At 44.1% G+C, this 22,359-nt stretch overlaps 2 protein-coding genes across 2 annotated transcripts in view; one reads left to right on the top strand and one right to left on the bottom strand.

The window, feature by feature from the left end:
* Positions 1–1,844: 1,844 nt before the first annotated feature.
* Positions 1,845–4,968, bottom strand: LOC119417360 (polyhomeotic-like protein 2). The gene is made up of 5 exons (XM_037684564.1): positions 4,947–4,968; positions 4,751–4,862; positions 4,464–4,590; positions 3,270–3,501; positions 1,845–2,190 (listed from the first exon to the last, which is right to left on the bottom strand). The coding sequence occupies exons 1-5, from the start codon at positions 4,966–4,968 to the stop codon at positions 2,036–2,038; spliced, it is 648 nt and encodes a 215-aa protein (XP_037540492.1). The 3' UTR covers positions 1,845–2,035.
* Positions 4,969–10,294: 5,326 nt separating this feature from the next.
* The window catches only part of rcc2 (regulator of chromosome condensation 2), a 34,080-nt gene continuing 22,015 nt past the window's right edge, over positions 10,295–22,359 (top strand). The window contains exons 1-7 of the mRNA XM_037684563.1: positions 10,295–10,458; positions 12,291–13,386; positions 17,099–17,233; positions 17,515–17,689; positions 19,385–19,483; positions 21,742–21,833; positions 21,988–22,108. Of these exons, the coding sequence (XP_037540491.1) occupies positions 10,295–10,458; positions 12,291–13,386; positions 17,099–17,233; positions 17,515–17,689; positions 19,385–19,483; positions 21,742–21,833; positions 21,988–22,108 (1,882 nt within the window). The remainder of the gene's footprint in view (positions 10,459–12,290; positions 13,387–17,098; positions 17,234–17,514; positions 17,690–19,384; positions 19,484–21,741; positions 21,834–21,987; positions 22,109–22,359) is intronic.

Below are 22,359 nucleotides of genomic sequence, written 5' to 3'. Positions count from 1 at the left end.
AAGCGCCAGTTGTGTCGGACTGGATCGGTGCTCGTGTTGCGCAGCAGCTTCGTGTATTTTTGAGTTCAGTGCCGATACGTGATCCGTGTCTCCATCCGTGGTTCTGACTAAAACATAAACTGTCCGCTCTGAAGGTTTCTCTCCGGTTTCAGATGGACCTTCGTTCGTTTGGCTACAACAACAGATCCAGGGTGGATTTAGAGCGGGTCCGTCCAAACCGTTTGTCAAACTAAAGACGCGCTGAAAAAGAAAGTCCGGGGTTCTTATCAGGACACCATAGAACTGTTCTGGTCCTTCTCAGGTTCTATAACGATAAAACCACGACTGATGGGCGTCAGAAGTTAAGGGTGTGAGGAAATAACTGGATCCAGTCTTGGTGCTTCTACAGGATCTCAGGATCCTGTTCAGGGTCAGCCAGGAGCTGCTGATGAGCTGATCATCAGAGGAACAAACAGGTGTGTTAACACGCCGAGATGGAAAGACATCAGCAATTACCTCAGAGAAGCGTCTGCTTCTCCCCGTCGGAAGGGTCAAAGGTAATTTCCTAATGATCTGGAGTCCCTTGTTTAAGAGAACAATTATTAATGAGGACATTTAGGACAGCTGGAAATCTTCACAGTCACCCTGAAGGTCAGACCGTGCAATACTCTGAAATGAGCTCCATCTCAGACTCAACATGCCTCAGCAGGTCAAAGGTTGTGACGAGACTTCTGGGACTAACCCAAACTGGGTCCACCAGAACCACGAGTCCAAACACGGCAGCTGCTCTACAACAGAACGGGTCGGTCAGGGTTCAGAACCTCAGCCTGACTGAAACGCTGCGGTGGACCTTCAGAGAGCTGAGCAGAAACCACGAAGGAAAGAAGCGTGGACCAAAACTCCTCCAGAACCAGGAGACAAACAGAAAGCCACAGAGTTCTACAGGCTGCTGGGTCAGAACCTGGAACCAGTCCTTCACTCACAGCCTTTTAATAAATAACTCTGTGGAATCTGTTGTTTTTGTTCACGTCAGGTTTAGAGTCGAATCATTTTAGAACCTGATAAAGACCCGATCCGTTTATCATGACCCGGGAATAACAAAGGTGAACTTTTTCTTCCACCAGAAATAAATAAATACCCGACAGTGGAAGAGCTCCAGCTGAGCTTATTAACGGTAAAACTGCTGATGGAAACTGGTTCTTGTTCTGTCTCTAAACTTTGAAACTTAAATATAATTTTAGGCTCCTTTTCATCACAAAACAACTTTTTTATGATCAAATTTTATTATCAAATTTTAGCTGTTTTTTTATGAATTTCATAATGTTTTTATGAATTTCGTCATGTTTTTATGAATTTTGTCATGAATTTCATCATGTTTTATGAATTTCATCATGTTTTTATGAATTTCGTCATGTTTTTATTAATTTTGTCATGTTTTTATGAATTTCATGTTTTTATGAATTTCGTCATGTTTTTATGAATTTTGTCATGTTTTCATGAATTTCATCATGTTTTTATGAATTTCATCATGTTTTTATGAATTTCATCATGTTTTTTATGAATTTCATCATGAATTTCATCATGTTTTTATGAATTACGTCATGAATTTCATGTTTTTTTGAATTTCATCATGTTTTTATGAATTTCGTCATGAATTTCATGTTTTTATGAATTTCGTCATGAATTTCATGTTTTTATGAATTTCGTCATAAATTTCATTGTTTTGTTGCTTTAAATGATGTCAGTGATCCGAATTCACCTTGTTTTAAATCAACACTTCCTGCTGGTCGTTGGGTCGTGCGGTTCTGTGCTCAGGTCGAGCACTGATCTTTTGACGAAGCAGGTTCGTTTGCTAAAACCACCGAGGACCTGAAACCAGAAGAAAACCTACCGGTCTATGAAAACTACAGCCTACAGAAGACGGCCCAGCCGTGGACTCCATGATTCCTGAAGTGTAGAAGTTGAGGTCGGGCGGTCGGGACCACAATCCAAAGATCCTGAGCGAGTCCCGTCTGTCCGGGAGCTGCCTGTGGAGGAGGTCTGAGTGCACGGTGAGCTACCAGTTTTTCAGCATGCTGATCTGAGCAAAGATTTTGAGCGCCGGGCCCAGTTTGATGTTCATGGTTCCCATGAGGTGGTCCTCCTTCAGCAGCAGCAGCGCCTGGCCGTCGATCTCCTGACAGCGAAACTCCTCGGCGATCTCCAAACAACCTGTGGCCAAACATGGACACCCGTCATGTGACATCGGAGAAACCTCGGGCAGGTAGCTGCCTCCGTGTGTCGGTTCGACGTCCGGATCAGCACCGGGCGATACGGACAAAAATGATTAACGCAATATTTTAGAGCCTTATCGTGATTCATACCATATATCACCGTTTTAAAGTTTTATTGTTTTACCAAACTTTGCCTGCATGGCTTCAGGATGGGAGGGGGCGAGAGCTATGAGGCGTTTGAGGGTCCTGGAAAAACTAAACTCCCTGTGAGTTGGATACAGTCAATTTAGGCTCCCAGCATTTCATGAGAACTAACGAGACGTTTCAGTCACACGAACGCTGAGTGGCGACTCAGAGGACAGGAAGTAGACCGCAGCCTGCGGTGCGTGCGTACAGCAGTTAATCCTAATAATGTTGTCTAACCGATGATAAAAAGCCACCAGTCGGTCAGTGAGGACGCACGTGCTGCGTAGAAGCAGAACGTGGCCTCAGTGATACTCGAGCACGTTAAAACCTGAGACAGCGTCTTTAAATCAGCAGATCAGAGTTCCAACTTCTCCCTGTTGGAACAACGTGCGAGTCGCTTTCCGTTTGCTGGGACCCTGTTCGATACCACACCAGAGAAGAGTCCATGGTCCAGATGAACTGGATCTAAATTCAGATCCAGTTCTAGAACAAATCTACTTGGAAAAGTGCATATTGAGAATGATTCTACTAGTTTTCAGCGTCTGGCCCGTAAAGATTTGTTGGTGGACGTTCGCCGACTACGGAGAGTTTATTTAAACATTTTGATGATGAACTCCTTAAACTCGACAGAACAACCAGAAACTAGTAAAATATGTTATTCACGATCCTTAAATCATTTCCACTTCCTCCATCCGGTGTCTCAGACACACGTTTTCAGAATCGCTGGATAAAAACATTTTGGAGCTCTGCCAGAAAAAACACTGCAATAATTCATACCGAGACTTTCAGTAAAGTTTTGCTGACTCGGATCAAAACTGCAGAACTGGTCGAGGTTTTGGAGTCACAGGAAGAGAATCTGAACCCGTGTCACGGCGGCGAGGCCACGCCCACCTGGCAGCGAGGAGATGAACTCGTAGACGTCCTCGATGTTCCACTGACCCGGGTCGCTGGGCAGGAAGGCGTGGGGCAGCAGGGGCAGGTCCGAGCCCGGACTGTGAGCCCACGGGGGGGCCGACAGAGGGGACGTCTTGCAGCCGGACAGGTCCGAACACTGACTGGAGTCGCCGTGCGCGGGGTGCACGGAGTGGCCAGCAGGAGGCGCTGCAGCAGGAGGAGGAGGTTTCTGCACATAGGAGGAGAGAACAGGAGACAAGCGTTCACGGCTGCTCTGATCTTTAGAGGAACCAAAGTTCGTTTAAATATAAATTTATTCTGTTTTCATTTTTAAAAAACTGTTTCCTGAAGGTGCATCTTAAAAAAATAACATTTTAAACTATAAAACAACATTAGGTTGATTTAAAAACTTTATTATTTTAAACAAAAATATTTTTAACGTTGGAAGAATTAGGTTTACTTTAATCCAAACTACTGACAGAAAGTATCAGAAAAATACGCACAAAATAATTTTAAATTAATAATTTGAAGATGATGTTTTGGTTAAAAGAGGCTAAAATATCAAATCTGTCAGTTGGGTTAAATTATGAATATAATATTTATTTTTAGTTAGAAGAATATAAAATCAAATTTAAAAAATGTGTGAATGTCAGCATTTATTTATGGTTTTATTTAATTATATTGTTTATCATTTAGTCGGTCGGATGGATTTAAATATTGTATTGACAAATATTCCTCCACACAAATACACTAAGTTACTTTAGCTTTTAGCTACTGTCTTGCTAAATTAGCTTTTACCTATAATTTAGCTAAGTGCAGGTGATAGCATTAGCTTGTAGCTACCGCATTGCTAATTCTTGCTTTCAGTTTTTTTTTTTTTTCTACATTTAGCTTTTAGCTATGGTTAAGGTAACTTTGTGTTTTAGCTGTGCTGCTACTAATTTTAGCTTTTAACTGCAGTTTATGTTCCAGTTGTCTAATTTTAGTTTTTACTCAGTTTCGGCTTCTTCAGCAGGTTTCGGCTGCCCTTCGGCTCTCAAGTTTCCACAGAAAACACGTTTTCTTTGGATCTTTCTGACAGCTGTTTGTTTCTCCGTCAGCCTGAACGAGTTTGAATCTGGTGAAATAAAATAACTGATCGTGATCAACGCACCGAGTGGCGTTTCAGAATAAAAGCCCCGGTGGCCCCACCTTCTTTTTGGACTCCAGAGCAGTGGTCTTGTGGTTCCCGTTCAGGGCTCGTTGTTTCTTCAGGTATTCCAGGGTGGTCTTCCGGTTCGGGAAGAGCCCCATCCTCTTGGTGCAGCCCACGTTGTATCTACAGGCAGAGCTGACGTCAGAGTTCGATTTTTCTTTCTTCACTTTTTAAAACTGGATCTGACTGGGACTCGCAGCTCGGACCTGAGGGTTTGGTTCTGGTCCTGCTGGTCTGTGCTCCAGACCAGAGCTCAGACCTCAGGGCGGGCGGTGAAACTCACCGTTTGGCACAAACCGTAGAACAGAACCTCTTGGACCTTTTGAAGATGTAGGCGAAGTCCACCTTCCCGCAGAGCTCGCAGGTCAGCGTGGGCTCCGGCGGAGCCTTCAGATCTGAGGACACAACAGATCTCAGACCAGCTGAAGGCAGCGGCACAGAGTCCTGGAGGCGCCGAAAACAAAACCTGAAACTTTTACCCTTTGATGCGAGGGCGTTCATCTTGGCGTCTGCTGCTCGTCTCCTGAGACGCTCTATGGAGAAAGACGGGCGCTCCACCTGCAGGAAGGTAAACAAGAACAGGCGGTGCTTCCACGGTGCCAGGTGATCATGTATCTACCTGTGTGTGTCTGTGTGCATGGATTGCTCATACAATAAGAGACGTTCTGACCACTGCTGCTCCTTAAAATACTCACAACTTTGGCAAAAATGGGATTTATTACAATTTCTTTGGCCTTTAAAACGGGTCAGAATAAAACCAGCGTTTCTTAAAGTAATGCATATCGCCCGCCGCCTAGACTGCCAACAATTAAAGACCTGAAGCGAACCGTTAGATCTCTTAGAGATCTCTCTGGATGGGCTTTATTTAAACTTTATCTTTACAACCATTTTTAAAGATACTGAGCTAAACTTTGGTGTGGTGGAAGCTGAGAGTCGTTGTCAACAAGATCGTTGTGCGACACTTTGGCATGCAATATGGCGGGCGACAGGCATTCTTTAGGGAAATTCTAGGCCTTGAATTAATGGTGTTATTAACAGACCTGCTCAAACAGGACGTCAGTTAACGCGTTTACTTCAGTCCTACTTTAAGAAGCGATTAAACACCAAACTGACCCAGTTTGCGTGTTCGCCCTCGAGACGTTGGGGTGGAACTTCATTACCCAGGATTCAGTGTTTCTGGTACTCACAGGAAAAGGTTTGGCTCCCTCCTGGATAACGAAGCCTCCGATCAGGTGGGTGAGGATGTGGGACTTGTCTGGGGCCTGCTGGGCGGGTTTACTCCCTCCATCATGTTGGCTGCTGGCAGTGCTCCCGTTCCCAGAGGTCATGGCTGGAGCACAGGCCGCCCCTCCCCTGTCAACAAACAAGTAAACAAGCACACGCTGCTGTTTATCACAGAGATAACAAACAACCCGAAGCACAGGTTCGTCCTGCGACACGACTTATTTTGTGTAAACACTTCAGCGTTTGGCAGAGATGGAAACACTTTATTCTAATCTTTTAAGGTTGTGATCAATAAGCTGTACTGTTTCGGACTTCAGCTGGTTTCTCACTCGGGTTCAGTTTTTTTTTACCTGAACTTTAGACGTTTAAACCTCCAGAAATGTAAATCAGACATTAAAAACACCGAAACTCAGGGGGTTGAAGGTAATCATGTGATCAAATTGAGCTTTTCTGAGCACATATTTCCATCAGAACGTGTCAACTTCGTTTGAAATGTTTTATTGCAAATTGAATGAATTTATTTTAGACGTTATGAAGTGAGCCTAATATGTCGTATCAATTAAGATTTCAATTTGTGGGACTCGTACAAACAGGTCTCTCTTGTAAAAGAGTCCTCGAGGCTCAATGAGACTAACCTGTAAAAATAAAGGTTGAAAGAATTAATATATTTGGCGCCACAAACAAAAACTAATCTGAACAATTTTAAAATGAAGTCTGGTGCTCCACAAACAAACAATGTTCACTGAACATAATGTGGACTTTTTTAATACTTTGTTTGTGAACGCCACTCATTTCTCTTGGAGCTCTGTGCCACTGACATCTTGACAAAACATACGATCAATTAATTATTAAAATAATTTATTTATAGACCAATTAAAAAAAACAAAACCTAACGTGTCATATAAATGTAAAAGTCGAGTTGTGAGTTTCATATTTCTGGTGCAACAAATAAAACATGTACAATTTATGAATCAAGTTTGGAGAGCCACAAAAGCTGTGAATCGAAGCTCCAGATGCTTTTTACGTTGAAATATTTCCCTTTTCAGACATTTTCATTCAGCCGATTTAAAGATCAGACCTTAACGCGACAGGTGAATTTAAAAAACGGCTTCAAGTTTCCAGCATTTTGATAAAATCACAAAAAGAAACTAAACTGTTGGATTTTTGAATGAAGTCTGGTTTCACGCACAAGCGCAGTTTGCTTGACCTGCGGGTGAACTGTTGTTGTTCATGAGACTTCTAAACTCGTTCAGATCTTTCTAAATGTTTCTTTTAAGAGTTTAAATCACACAAAATAGATTTATACCGACGTGTGGATTAAATCCATCCTGTTTATTAGATTAGTTGGGAGCTAAGTTAGAGTTGAGCGCGACGGGATCTGGTGCGTTAGCTCGATTAGCACGTTGTTTATGATCACCGACTAACAGCTGGATGTATTAATACACACTTTTCTGCGACCTTCGGTCAGTAGTCGTAGTTGAACCGTCCCGACCAGGCGCCCCGCTCCGTAACAACAATGGTTGAGAAGAAAAGCTCTTTGTTCAGTGGCTCCAAACCAAACAAACGCTTTCATTTACTTTTAAACTCCGCCCGCCTGGATCGGCGAGGAGCCGGCGTGCGAAATATTTAAATGAAAAATAAGTACTTGAAACGAGCTGAGCTCCGTTACACGCGCAAAGTTAGTAACTGTTCCATGTCTTCACCATGATTCACCCGTGCGCTTTTCGAGCTGCGCGAGCCCGACCCGCAGCGGAGTTCCGACCAATCAAGTTACAGAAACTGACAGCGACCACTTCCTGTTTTGGACGTTCAAAATAAAAGCTTGCTTCGCGATGCCGCTGTATGTGGAGCCGCGAAGTCCGCGCCGATGCTCTTGTTTTGAAAACGTATACCTTTGTGTGTTTGAACGGACGTGAGCTTTACGGAAGCGTCCGTTTGTTTTGGAGAATGGAAGCAGAAGCGGACTGACGCCCCCTGTGACCCAGGACTCAGTCAGGTGCCTCTGGTGAATCCATCGTAATGGGACAGTTCAAAAACACCTAGATTCATTTAGAAACTATGGAAACCCCGAGGTGCCACTGGTCTTTAAAGGCAAACCATGAAATCAATATAATCTGGATTTACATCAGCTGTTTTCCTCAGAACATGAAATTCTGAAATGTGGGTATGCACTCGGTGTAAACAAAGTACTTTTATCTGCATATGGTACTCAACAAATCTGAGCGTAAACACATCAAAATTCTCCGTTTTGTCCAACTCAGACAGCGTTTACATGGAAAGCCTTTGATGATAGCTGAAAGTCAGAAATTTTACTTACACATTTTTTTAATTTAAGGACACATCCATCCTTCCATCATCCATCCAGCCATCCAGCCATCATCTTTACCCACTTCTTTCTTTTCGGGTCACTGGTGTCCATATCCAGCGGTCACTGTGCGAGAGGCAGGAGACGCCCTGGACTCCAAATCTCCAGTCCATCACAGGGACCCATAGAGACAAGCGAGACACATATTCTATTCAATTCAAGAATACTTTATTAATCCCAAAGGGAAATTAAATGTTGTAACTCATTATCCTCGTTTCATTAAGAGATGTTATAGATGCCGATGCTGTAGGCAGACTCTTGTAAAGGTCCGTCCCACAGCGGATCTGAAGAAACTGGCTGCAGATGCTATTCGATCCGTCCACCTGGACTCGGCTGGTCTCTCAGTTCATGGGGCTGCAGGACCGCCTGAATGCCAGGCAGAACTCCTCCCAGAATAATGGCCACTCCTCCCAGCAGCCCGCCGAGCTCCTCGTTGCTGCAGACAGACAGCTGCAGGTGCGGGGGGACGATACTGGTCCTTCTGCTGACACGAGCCATGTTTCCTGCTAGTTCCAGGATTTTTTTTAGGAGCTCTTGGGATCTCAGTGGTCAGACACTCGAGCACAGCCGACAGGTAGACGGGAAAGCATCCACGGGCCCTCCTTTTCAACTCATATGAGATTTGGCACTGTAGCAGAGATATTATTTGAGCTTTTGAGATGTTAATCAGCTGCTCCTGGTTGTAAACAAAACACTTTATTGTCATGGTTACGCATCATAACAAATGTCCAAAAGTAAAAGAAGTTTTAGTAAAAATCCTTTCAGCTGCACAGCATCTGAGACCAGAGGAAACAATCGTCCAAATAAAGCGATTTACGTCCAGAAAACAGAAAGTAGGTAAAGTTTCCAAAAGCAACATCTCAGAATGAATGTCACAGAGCTGCTCCAACATGCAGCCACCCTGAGCAGCACGAACAGAACCAGCCTAACATGCATGTTTGTGGTGTGTGGGAGGAAACCAGTACCCGGAGAAACCCCACACAGCACAGAGAGAACATGCAAACTCCACCCAGAAAGGTTCGCAGCCAGGAGTCATCCAGCGACCTTCTCACTGAGAGGCAGCAGCTCTATCAACTGATCCACCGTGTTGAATGAGAGTAACAATAATTAATCAGATCGCCGTGAGTTTCGGTGTAAACGACTTTTTTGGCAGAACTCTGGCCGACATTCGACTCGTCTTGGCAGAACATTTTGTTTTAACTGGATGGTTTCCTGCAAAGATCTGCTTTTAATCAAAGTCCATGAATTTAAAGTCAGGACTTTGAAAAGGTCATTCCAGAAGCTTCATGTTAGCCTGATTTATCCAATCAGACACCAGATCTGGTGTGTCATGGTCCTGATGGACGCACCTGGGTCCAGGCGCCAGCTGTCCAGCTGTTGAGTTGAGGTGAAGCTGAAGGATTTGGACGTAGTCCTCCTCCTCCATCTACCAGCCCCACAGCATGGTGCTGCCACCACCGTGCCTGACAGTTGGTTCAGTGTTCTCAGGTCTGAAAGTCTCATCTGGATTCAATCTTTCTTGTCTTTGTGTCCAAACGCCTCCATCTTCGTCTCGTTTGACCATCAAACGTTTCTCCAGAAGACACTTTGTCCACAGGGACAGCTGCAGGCTTCAGTCCAGCTGAGGTGGACCTTCTTGGTCCTCTGTAAAACCTGATTCACTGCAGGGACACTTCTGTTCCTGCAGTCTCCAGTTCTTGGAGACTTGAGTCTTGGTGGATGCTGAACATCTGAACCAGTTTTCTGGTGAGTTCAGTCCAGTAAATGCTGTCAAACCTTTTTTAATGTTATTTAAAAATGTATATTATTCTCTATTACCCGATTTGAGAATAAAATAACAAAGTGTGAATTAAACTGATTTTCTTTTGTCTGAATTACAGGAAAATGTCAGTTTGAGCACTTCCTGTACAGCTAGACTTTCAGAATAAATTTAAGAATTTTGAAACAGAAGTTGGTTTTTTTTTTTTACTCTATTTAGAAATACTTTATAAATATTATAGGCATATTTTCTCCTGTTTTAATGTTAAGTGTTGCAGCCGTGAGGTTTAAATGAATGGACGAGTTTTATTTCAGTTAATTAAAACTGCTCATTAATTGGAGCAGATTAATTAGGAAACCGGAAGTTGTGTTGGCGCGGTGCTGGTGGACAGGGGGCGGGGTTATCTCCGCTGGTCTCAGGTCGGTCTCACTCTGAGGTGGACCCGTGTGAGGTGCTGGTTCTGCTGCAGGTCGGGTCTCATGTCAGAGCTGGACTTGATGAAAAAGAAGCAGCGTTTCGCCTCTGGGACCCATTTGTCCTCGGCCTCCCTGAAGAGGAGGTTTTTAAAGAAGAGGAGGTGGAGGAGGAGGAGGGTGACTCCGGAGGCGCAGCATGAGGAGGACAGCGACTGCGAGCCGTGCAGGTGAGACACTGAGGATGAGACACTGAGTGAGACACTGTGAGGGTGAGACACTGTGAGGGTGAGACATTGTGAGGGTGAGACACTGTGACGGTGAGACACTGATTATGAGGGTGAGACACTGTGAGGGTGAGACACTGTGAGGGTGAGACACTGATTATGAGGGTGAGACACTGAGGGGGAGACACTGTGAGGGTGAGACACTGAGGGTGGGACACTGTGAGGGTGGGACACTGAGAGTGAGACACGAGTGAGACATTATGAGGGTGAGACACTGAGAGTGAGGCAATATGAGGACAGCAACTGTGACCCATGCAGGTGAGACACTGAGGGTGAGACACTGAGGGTGAAACACTGTGAGGGTGAGACACTGTGAGGGTGGGACACTGAGTGTGAGATATGGGTGAGACATTGTGAGGGTGAGACACTGTGAGGGTGAGACATTGTGATGGTGAGACACTGAAAGTGAGACACTGTGAGGGTGGGACACTGAGGGTGAGACACTGTGAGGGTGGGACACTGAGTGTGAGATATGGGTGAGACATTGTGAGGGTGAGACACGGGTGAGACATTATGAGAGTGAGGCACTATGAGGACAGCAACTGTGACCCATGCAGGTGAGACACTGAGGGTGAGACACTGAGAGTGAAACACTGAGGGTGAGACATTTTGAGGGTGAGACACAATGAGGCAAAAATATGTGAGAGTGATACTGTGTGGATGAGACACTGTGAGGGTGAGACACTGTGAGGGTGAGACAATGTGAGGGTGAGACACTGTGAGGATGAGACACTATGAAGTGAAACTATGTGAGAGTGAGACATTGTGAGGTAAGACTCCATGAGAGTAAGACTGCCTCAGTGTGAGACTCAGTGAGGGTGAGACATTGTGAGGGTGAGACACTGTGAGGGTGAGACATTGTGAGGGTGAGACACTGTGAGGGTGAGACTGGTGAATCTGAGTTCTGGTACCACATTAAGTCCAGCTGAAGGAACAAGGAGTGACAAAAGGTGTTTTTTTTTCTGTGTTTTTCAAAGTCCTGATTTATTCTGTTGTTTTTCTGATTTAGATTCTTTTAAACTATTTTAAGACTTTTGTCGTCTAACTTCTTCTGCAGACTTCGTGTAACTTTAAAAACACAAAATAACTTTTATACTTTTCTAAATCTTTAACTATTTTCACCACAGGAAAACGCAGAGGTCTGTTCAGAAACATTATTCTCTTTAAAATCTGCTTTTACCTCTTTTTCTACATTTAGCCTTTTGTTCATTTTAGCTTTAGCTATCCTTTAGCTACTTTTAGCATTTTGCTGCTTTTTGCTTTTATCATTTTGCTAATTTTAGCTTTCAGCTACTCTTTTTTTAAACTTTTTGTTTTAGCCTCATGTTTACTACTTGTAGCAAGTTTTTATTACTTAAAAGTTTTAGCTAGCCTTTTACTTTTTAGCGTTTAACCTTTTTATTATTTTTAGCTAGTGTTCTGCTTCTGGTAGCTTTTAGCTAGTGTTCTGTTTTTTTAGCTTTGTAAATTCAGCTTCATCTTTTTCAGCAACAACTGTTTAAAACCCATAAATGAGTGTTGCAAACGGTTGCAGTACTTTGATCGTGTCTGTCCAGAATGGACCAGATGTTTTTATGTTCCCGTTCAGGTAAGATCTTTCTCTGTATTTGGTTCTTGGTTGTTCGGGTCATACAAACTGACGGTTTAGTTTCAGGCGATCTCCAGAACTCTAAGTTGTGCGTGTTTTTGCCATAATTGTCCCAAGAGACAGTAAAAAGGTTGTAAGGCTGTTTATCGACCTCTGATGCGTCACCGGTTGTTTTCCTGCGTTCCAGATGTTTCATATTTTCCACGTCCAGCAGCAACCGCACCGTCCACCGGATTCTGACCGCCTGCCTGCTCTCCTTCCTGGCTCTGCTCGGCTCCGTGTCCGTCGACCTCAGCGCCAGCTTGGACCTGCTGCGCTCCACGGAGGCCGCTTACGACGAGCTGACTTCCTGCAGGACGATAACTCTTCTGCAGCTCGTCAAAGAGCTTCAGAAGATGAGGCGTTTCTTTGCCACAAACACGAGCGATGAGACTCTGGACACCAGCTTTCCTGCAGTGGATCGTCTCTGTGATGAAGTGGAGAGTTTTAGTGACGGCCGTGGACTCCCTTGCAGCGTTGAGGTGTCTGAATTTTGCCAGGAGACGATGAGCCACATTAAAGACGTTTTGAACACCTCCTTAGACGCTAACAGCACAGGTTCTGCCTTGACTCGGGCCATAGAGAGACTTCTCGACACCTGGGGCTCGGTAGAGGATTCTTTGGTCAAAGCCAAACAGAACTCTAACTGGAGAGACGTTTTGTCTGCCAGACTTCTGGTGGTGTTCATAGAGCTCAACCATCAGCTGATGTTCTCCCATCACACAACGGCTCTGTCTGGCTTTCAGCTCAGGTGGACTCGCACTCTGAGCTACCTGAGCTTCGCCCGGGCCATGACAGAACGCCTGAACCGCTGCTGGTTGGAGAACATGAACCAGGAGATGAAATCTTGTGTTTTTGACACGAGTCAGTGGCAGATTTCTGGGGCTGGAAGTGACAACTTGTCCGGGTCTCACACAGGAATTCAGGTTCTGATACAAACCCAGCGTTGCCTTTTTGATCGTGCATCCTCAGCTCTTCTGTCGAAGTCTCGGTCCATGTCCTCGAGTCTGAGTATGAGGATCTGCCTGCTGGCATTAGCCTGCCTCATCTACCCGGCAGTGATGTTCTCCTTCAAGCAGATGACTGAGTGGATTCAGAACTACGCCGGGAGGCTGAAGGAGAAGTCCGAGGACCTGAAGCGCCAAAGGCAACTGGCTGAAGATCTGCTGCACCAAATGTTGCCAAAGTCAGTCGCCAAGCAGCTACGAAAGCACAAACACGTTGAAGCTGAGAGTTACGAAAGAGTAAGTGATTTAATCCAATACAACATTCCTACACTCAACGATTTTTCAGGAGAGATTTAAGTTCTGTCGTTCAAGAATAAACACAAACGTGGTGTTGAAGTGCTTTAATGGAGGCAGGAAGCCAAAGTAACCAAAGAACGAGTATAAACTTACTGGGAGGTCAAAGGGTAGACAAAATACTAAACAGGAACAGATTAGGATTATACATGAATTATGGCTAAGAATATGTTCCCGAAATTAGTGTCAGAAACCCATTGTGGGCCATGAGACACCAAGGGATTGGTCTAGAGAAGATCTACAGAAATCAGATTAAAAACAGATTAAAGGAAAGATAAGTCCATAAAAAGTCGTACTGGTCCATGAGCTTCTTTGTTTAATGAATGATGAAGGCAGCAACAGAACCACATCATCTGCAAAAAGCAGAGACCGTCCCTGCGGTTCCCAAACCGGACCCCCTCCTTTCCAGGTCTACGCTTTGGGATCCTGATCTCTTGAATCTGGGACCGTGGCTGTCAACCAGGAACGGGTGGAACGCTCCTCCAGGCCAGGGGTGAGTCTTCGTTTCAAACTAAAACGTTCAAGTATCTGGGCGTCTTGTTCCTGAGTGATGGAGTGATGGAGCCACCAACTGGACCTCATCCACAGGTGTTTCAGTTTGTGGTCTCTGGAGTTACTGGTCCATTCAGATTCGTGACCCCGCCTATGGTCAAGAAGTTTAGGTCATGACCAAAAGAACAAGATCCTGGATCCTAATGGCTTCTGAGTGGCCGAGCTCAGCCTTAGAAACAGGGTGAGGAGTGAACAATGAAAGGCTGAGACACAGAAGACAACCGGACTGTGCGGCCACGATGATGGACTGAAGACGGTCTGGGAGCGGAGGCTTGAGAAGGCTGAGGTTGAATAGATGCAACAGGTGAGAATATTGACAGGGAACAGGTGTAAGTAGGCAGGGCACGACTGAAGGGTCAAAGAGGTAACAGGTCCAGGAGGGAAACCCAGACCTCCCTCTCACCAGAGCCAATCTCCAGCTCCTCCTGGGGGAACCTGAGGTGTTCCTGGGCCAAAGAGGCTATAGAATCTCCTCCAGCATGTTTTGGGTCTGCCTCAGGATTTCCTCTCAGTGGGACAAGACAGGAAAACTTCCAGAGGGAGGCACCCAGGAGGCATCCTAACCACATGCCTGAACCACCTCAACTGGCTCCTCTGGATGAGGAGGAGCAGCAGGTCTACTCTGAGATCCCCCCTGAATGGACCATTTGTTGGTCTGTCATTAGAAGGTCAAGATGACCTGAATGTTCAGAAGTTATTCTCAAAAACATGTTTCATGTGGGGGTTGGCACGGTGGCTTAGTTGGTAGAGCTGTTGCCTCTCAGCGAGAAGGTCGCCAGATCAAATCCTGGCCGAGGATTTTTCTGGGTGGAACAAAGTCCATGCTCAATAATCCAGGTATACAATCCAACATTTTTCAGTCAGGACAGTTTCTTTTTTTGTTGAAACGTTTCGCCTTCGATCCAGAAGGCTTCATCAGTCGAGGAAACACACAACAAAACTGATTCTTTCCCCAACAGCTTACTCCAAAGTGGAACAAACCAGTTCTGCTTGTGATAAGATGGTCTCTTTGGTACGCCACCAAAGAGTTTGCATGTTCTCTCCGTGCATGCGTGGGTTTTCTCCGGGTGCTCCAGTTTCCTCCCACAGATCTAAAACATGCATGTTAGACTGATTGGTAACTCTAAATTGTCCCTAGGTGAGAGAGAGAGAGAGAGAGAGAGAGAATGGTCCTTTGTCTCGTTTGTCTCTATGTGTCCCTGTGATGGACTGGAGACCTGTCCAGGTGTCCCCTGCCTCTCGCACAGTGATGGCTGGACATGGACAGAAGTGACCCCCACACGACCCGAAACGGGTAAAGATAATGGATGGATGGATGGATGGATGGATGGATGGATGGATGGACGGACGGATGGATGGATGGATGGATGTTTCACGTGGCAACATTTTACTTCCAAATGTCGGTTTTATTAGATGTTCAAGGCAGATAAAGCCGATCGCTCAGCTTCTGAGATGTCTAGTTTCTCAAACTGGGAACGAGCTGGAGCTGTCAGTGAGTTCCACTGAAACCAGCACCTGAGGGACAGTTACTGATGGAACCTGTCAGAATGGTCCAGTTCTGACGTATCTTTGCTCAGACCCTGTAAGGAGCTGGCATCACACAGTGAACATTAGAACTTGGTGGGGTTTCTAGGGATCACATCGTGGGACCTCTTGAATCTCCACTGGTTGCACTGTTCAGGTGTCCAACATGTGGAGCGCATATTGGCCTGATGTTGGATCCAATGGGTACATGAAGACCTCCACACAGTTTCCAGTCTCCCAAGATGAACCACACAAGACGTGATCCTTGTGCACTAAAGTGCCTCGTGTCTCAACGAGCGACATCAGCTGAACTACAGGTGCTCGCAGGGATAAACTCAGGGAATTATGACTCGACTGTTAATGTGTGTGTTTTCCTTCCTGCTCCTCCACAGCTGTTACTCCAGCTTCGATGGTAACTGGTAGAAATGGACAACAATATCGAGAACAGTTTAGTTTCCATAACAAATCTGGATATCACGATGCCGCCCGCAGAGGTTTATAAAGCCATGCGAAGGTTACATCTGTGAGATCCACAGACCCCCGACTGAATGTTTGTTGCCTTTGTTGCCATTGTTGGAGTAATTACCTGTAATTGCCCTGTTCCATATTCATGTGGAGATAAAACAAGTTGTACGGCTGAAAATGCGTCAGGCTCATTAAAGAGGTTTGAAGCAGCTGCACAAAAAGCTTTTTCTGGTGACAGGAGGATTCTGAGCACGAGTTGGAGCGTTCTGGAAGGAAAACGTGAGACTCTTTGTGGAACGTTCCCCGATGAAGAAGTCTTCGAAAACTTTCTTGAACTCTGCTTTAGCTGCTGGTTCTGTTTTCGTCTTCTCGTGCTACTTTTAAGTTTTAGCTACTCTTACTGTGACTTTTAGCTATGTTGCGCTAATTTTAGCTGTCATTTACCTCTTATCTTCTAAATAGCCTTTAATATTTTAGCTAGCCTTTTTCTCCCTTTCCTGTCAGGTAGTGTTTTGCTACTTTTAGTTAGCATTTTGTTACTTTTATCGTCTATCTAGCCTTTATTATTTTTGATTGGCCTTTTACTATTTTAGTGTTGAGCTACCATTTAGCTATTCTTAGTTTTTTTTTTAGCCTTTTGCCTCTTTTGGCTAGCCATGATCTCCCTTTGCTTTCAGGCAGCATTCTGCTACTTTTAGCTTTTAGCTAGCCTTTTGCTATTTTTAACACTAACAGTTAGCTGTGGCTTTTAGCTAGTGTTTGGCTTCTTTTTGTTTGACTAAACCAGTTTTAGCTTCTTTTATAAATTTCTGTAAAGACATTCGGTGCCCAGCATCACACTGAACATGTTTGTTTTTCAGTTATTTGCTGTTTTCTTGTCTGAGTCGTTTTAATTTTGTTGGTAAACACGAGTCTGATGACATCATGACACCCAACTAAAGACAGATGTTTTGATCGTTGCTTCAGACAGAATCCTCAAAGAGCAGAACCTTGAATATGACTTTATGTCATCATTTTATTTATGTCGTATGTTTCAGTGCGACTGTCTGCAGACGGGGAAACGAGAGTTGTCTAAGATCTAAAGATGTGACGGAGCCTCTTGTCTTCTCTGCAGGTGACCATTTTCTTCTCGGATATCGTGGGCTTCACCGCCATCTCTGCGTCCTGCGCTCCTCTGCAGGTGGTGGAGATGCTCAACAGCCTGTACATGTGCTTCGACACCCGCATCGACTCCTACGACGTCTACAAGGTGACACGGACACACGAACGCACAAACATTTGGCCGTCCTGTTCTCCAGCCTGCTCTGAGAACTGAAGGCAGAACTTCTCGTAAACCTGGATTCTTTGAAAGATGAAGGTGTCTTCTGCTGCTCTGCTGCCTGGCTTCGTGCATCAACGCTCCCATCAGCTGCTCCCTCAGCTGGTTGTGACCAGTTGGAGTCCTCCAGCCACAGATTAGGACGACTTTAATCCAAACTTCTCCTAGGTTTCTGTTAATGGGCTTCTGTTGGTTTAATCTGCTCAAACCAGGTGGAGACCATCGGAGACGCCTACATGGTGGTGAGCGGCCTCCCTGAGAGAAACGGCGACAGACACGCTGATGAGATCGCCAAGATGGCGTTGGACCTGCTGGCGGCCGTCAGACAGGTGGTCATCCCTCACATGCCCAACGAAAGGCTGCAGCTGCGAGCGGGCATCCACACAGGTGAGAGGAGCCGCAGCAGAACCTGCCCTCCTCGTTTTATTCAGAAGTTCTTACCAACGCTGCTCTAACTTCACAGTAACTTTACTGCCCTCTAGTGTTCCTTGGGGGGAACGGACCTTCATGAAATCCCATTATAAATGCTTTTTAAATGCTTTTTATTTGTCCTTCTCTTTCAATCGGGCCGTTCCACTTCACTTTCAAACTCGGGTCCCCCACCAGAGGTCTGGTTCTGAGGGTTCTGCTCAGTATCTTGGTTGTTCCTGAGCTCTTCAGGACGGAGATCTCTGCGGTTGTTCCTGCGATCTGTTCTGTTGGAGCCACTCTTCCAGTTTGAGGGTCACAGCACCGAGTGCCCCAGTGACCACTGACTGGGACTACTGATGCTTGGACTCTCCACAACTTCTGCAGGTCCTCTTTCAGCTCTTGTTGTTTCTCCAGCTGCTCCTTCTTCATGACGTAACAGTCACTTGGGATTTCTCCATCCATCGCCACTGCCTTCTTCTCTTGTAGTCGACCACCACAAGGTCTGATTGGTTAGCCATCACCTGTTCGATGGTCTGGATCTGGGAGTCCCACAGAACCTTAGTCCTTCCATTCTATTTCATGGCAGCACGATGGCTCAGTGGTTAACACTGTTGCCTCACAGCAAGAAGGTCCTGGGTTCAATCCCCAGTTGGACCTGGGCAAAAAACATGCATGTTAGGCTGCCTTCATGCCCAGGCCTCCCTTACAAAAGAGATCTATGATCTCAATGGGATTTGACTGGTTTAATAAAGGTTTATAAAGGTTACATAAATGTTACATAAAGGTTAAATAAAGGTTAATAAATTGATAAATTCTCGATGGTGTTTCCCACTTTGACTGTAGAACCTCCAGTCCATACTCAGAACAGACGTTCCTGTATAAAATTTCCAAATTTCATTGTACTCGGGTACAATGACAATAAAGTTCTATTCTATTCTATTCTATTCTATTCTATTCTATTCTATTCTATTCTATTCTATTCTATTCTATGTTTATGTATATTATTCCAGGTGTTCCTGTATATGTTCCAGATGTTCAGATGATGTGCAGACATGTTCCTGTTTTTAATATTCTACATCTCTTTACCACCTAGCAGTTTTTGTTTTGTTTTTTAAATACCATTTTCTTTTCTTTGTTCTTCTCAATGTGTGCGCATCATTTATGATTGTCCACTGTTGTCGTCACTCTTTGTTAAATTCAGGTCTCTTTAGTAAATGAGTCCCGAGGCTCAATGGGACTAACCTGTATGAATAAAGGTTGAATTAATGTATTACTCCCTGCTATTTTAAACTTAAGGAGCTAAAATAAAAAGTAATTTAATTGATATTTTTATTTCAGGTTGACATAGCTCTAAAAGACTGTGTGTGCGTGCGTGTGCGTGTGTGTGTGTGTGTGTGTGTGGACAAAAGTATTTAAAAAATAATACAGGCTCTGTTAGAAATGCAACCCTAAAGTCACAGCGCCATCCAGTGGTTAAAGAAGGTTTATTCAGTGGACGATCAGTTTTAAATAAACCAAATTATTTAAAGATGATATAACATTTGATTCCATGAACTATCCGACCCCTAAAACAAGAGATGAATAAAAACAGGAAGATCTGTTTCAGAGGAACTCTTCATCCACAGTCAGCTGTTTGAAAGTCACGAGTGGTTTTGTTGTGCGGCTCCTCAGGTCCGTGCGTGGCGGGGATCGTGGGCTACAAGATGCCCAGGTACTGCCTGTTTGGAGACACGGTGAACACCGCCTCCAGGATGGAGTCCACCAGCCTGCGTACGAGCAACATCTGTTTCTTGAACGTGATCTTTAGTTTCCAGAGAACTCTTCAACACGAGCAAAATGTGCTGGCTCAGCTTTTTTATCTTGAAACTACAGGTGCTGGTCACAAAATTAGAATAAAAGTTGATTTATTTCAGTAATTCCATTCAAAAAGTGAAGCTTGTTTATTATATTCATTCATTACACACAGATTTCAAATGTTTATTTCTTTTAATGTTGATGATTATAACTGACAACTAATGAAAACCTCAAATTCTGTTTATCAGAAAATTAGAATATTGTGAAAAGGTTCAATATTAAAAACACCTGGTGCTGCACTCTGATCAGCTGATTAACTCAAAACACCTGCAGAGACCAAACAGTCCATGCTCAATAATCCAGGTATACAGTCCAACAATTTTCAGTCAGGTCATCTGGACAGTTTCTTGTTAGTTTTTTTTTTTTTTTTTTGCTGAAACGTTTCACCTTCCATCTGGAAAGCTTCATCAGTCAAGGAAACACACAACACAAAACTGATTCTGCAAAGTCCTTTAAATGGTCTCAGTCTAGTTCTGTAGCTACTCAATCATGGGGAACACTGCTGACTTGACAGTTGTCCAAAAGACGACCATTGACACCTCGCACAAGGAGGCCAAGACACAAAAGGTCATTGCTAAAGAGTCTGGCTGTTCACAGAGCTCTGTGTCTAAGCACATTAACAGAGAGGTGAAGAGAAGGAAAAGATGTGGTAGAAAAAATGTACAAGCAATAGAGATAACTGCACCCTGGAGAGGATGGTGAAACAAAACCCATTCCAAAATGTGGGGGAGATTCACAAAGAGTGGACAGCAGCTGGAGTCAGTGCTTCAAGAACCACCACGCACAGACATATGCAAGACATGGGTTTCAGCTGTTGCATTTCTGGTGTCAAGCTACTCTTGAACAAGAGGCAGCGTCAGAAGCGTCTCGCCAGGGACTGCTGCTGAGTGGTCCAAAGTTCTGTTCTCTGATGGAAGTAAATTTAGCATTTCCTTTGGAAGTCAAGGTCCCAGAGTCTGGAGGAAGAGGAGACACAGAATCCATGTTGATTGAGGTCCAGTGTCAAGTTTCCACAGTCAGTGATGGTTGGGGGCCATGTCTTCTGCTGGTGTTGGTCCACTGTGTTTTCTGAGGTTCAATAGACTTCCTGCTTCCTGCTGCTGACCAACTTTATGGAGATGCAGATTTCATTTTCCAACAGGACTTGGCACCTGCACACAGTGTCAAAGATACCAGTACCTGGTTCAAGGACCATGGTATCCCTGTTCTAAACTGGCCAGCAAACTCTCCTGACCGTAACCCCATAGAAGATCTATGGAGAGGAAGATGTGATGCACCAGAGCCAACAATTGAGAAGAGCTGAAGGTCACGATCAGAACAACCTGGACTCTCAGAACCTGAGCAGAGACACAGACTGATCCACTCCATGACACGATGCACTGATGCAGAGATCCAGACACGAGGAGCAACAAGTACTGATGCTGCACATGTTCATACTTTATGTTCATACTTTTCATGTTTATACTTTTCATGCTCATACTTTATGTTCATACTTTTCATGTTTATACTTTTCATGCTCATACTTTTCATGTTCATACTTTTCATGCTCATACTTTTCATGCTCATACTTTTCATGCTCATACTTTTCATGTTCATACTTTATGTTCATACTTTTCATGCTCATACTTTTCATGTTCATACTTTTCATGCTCATACTTTTCATGCTCATACTTTTCATGTTCATACTTTATGTTCATACTTTTCATGCTCATACTTTTCATGTTCATACTTTTCATGCTCATACTTTTCAGTTGGTCAACATTTCTAAAAATCCTTTTTTATTGGTCTTAAGTTATATTTTAATTTTCTGATATATTGAATTTGGGGTTTTCATTAGTTGTCAGTTATAATCATCAACATTAAAAGAAATAAACATTTGAAATATATCAGTGTGTGTAATGAATGAATATACAAGTTTTACTTTTTGAATGAGATTAATGAAATAAATCAACTTTTTCATGATTTATATGACCAGCGCCTGTACATCAGTAAAAAATAATTTACACGACTTGGGATTTTCCAAGCAGCAGATTTAAGGAACATTTTAGAGGTTTAAGGAATTATGTTGAATATAAATATTAAAAAAGTTTTTCCAGAAGTCAGAGCTGTGATGCACAAAGAATCAAAGATCTCAGAGTGATGGTTTGTTTATTTAATTTAATTTTTGGTTCCAGCTCAAAAAATCCACACCAGTTCAGAAACGTACCTGGCTTTGATGAAAGACAACGCCTACGAGCTGCAGCTCCGCGGAGAAATCGAGGTGAAGGTAAAACATCTCAGCTACACCTGTTTTTAAAGGAAACCTTTTCAGGAATCTTGTGCAGGTTTTAGCGAACGAAACAAAATGATATTTATTTGGACTGCTCTTTGTGTTCCTGTCTGCGGCCTGTTGGTCGTCTCGGTCATCGTTCCTGCGTCAGGGGAAAGGCAAGCTGAACACGTACTGGCTCGTCGGCCATAGAAACTACAGCGTGCAGAACGACAGTCTGGTTTGCAACTGGAACCCCAACATGGCCAGGAAGAAGAAGATGGTGGCCGGCAGTGAGGTCTCTGTAGGAAACGTACGTGTAAATATCTTCAAAATGCTTAAATTTGTTCTCATCTTGAAAGCCACGTCTGACAATATATTGATTAATGTTTACAGTGTTTGGTAAAAACAATCTTTATTGGTTTTAATTTTCTTGGAAACATTAACTCAAGTCCAAACACTTGGTTATTCAGTCAGCTGTAATTAGCAGCTTTAGCCACTAGATGTCCCCAGAGGCCACACAGAGTGAATATTGAACAAAGTT

The sequence above is a fragment of the Nematolebias whitei genome, chromosome 11 (genome assembly GCF_014905685.2).
Source record: "Nematolebias whitei isolate Nwh7 chromosome 11, NemWhi1, whole genome shotgun sequence".
NCBI lineage: Eukaryota > Metazoa > Chordata > Actinopteri > Cyprinodontiformes > Rivulidae > Nematolebias > Nematolebias whitei.
This window is presented reverse-complemented; position numbering and strand designations above follow the sequence as displayed.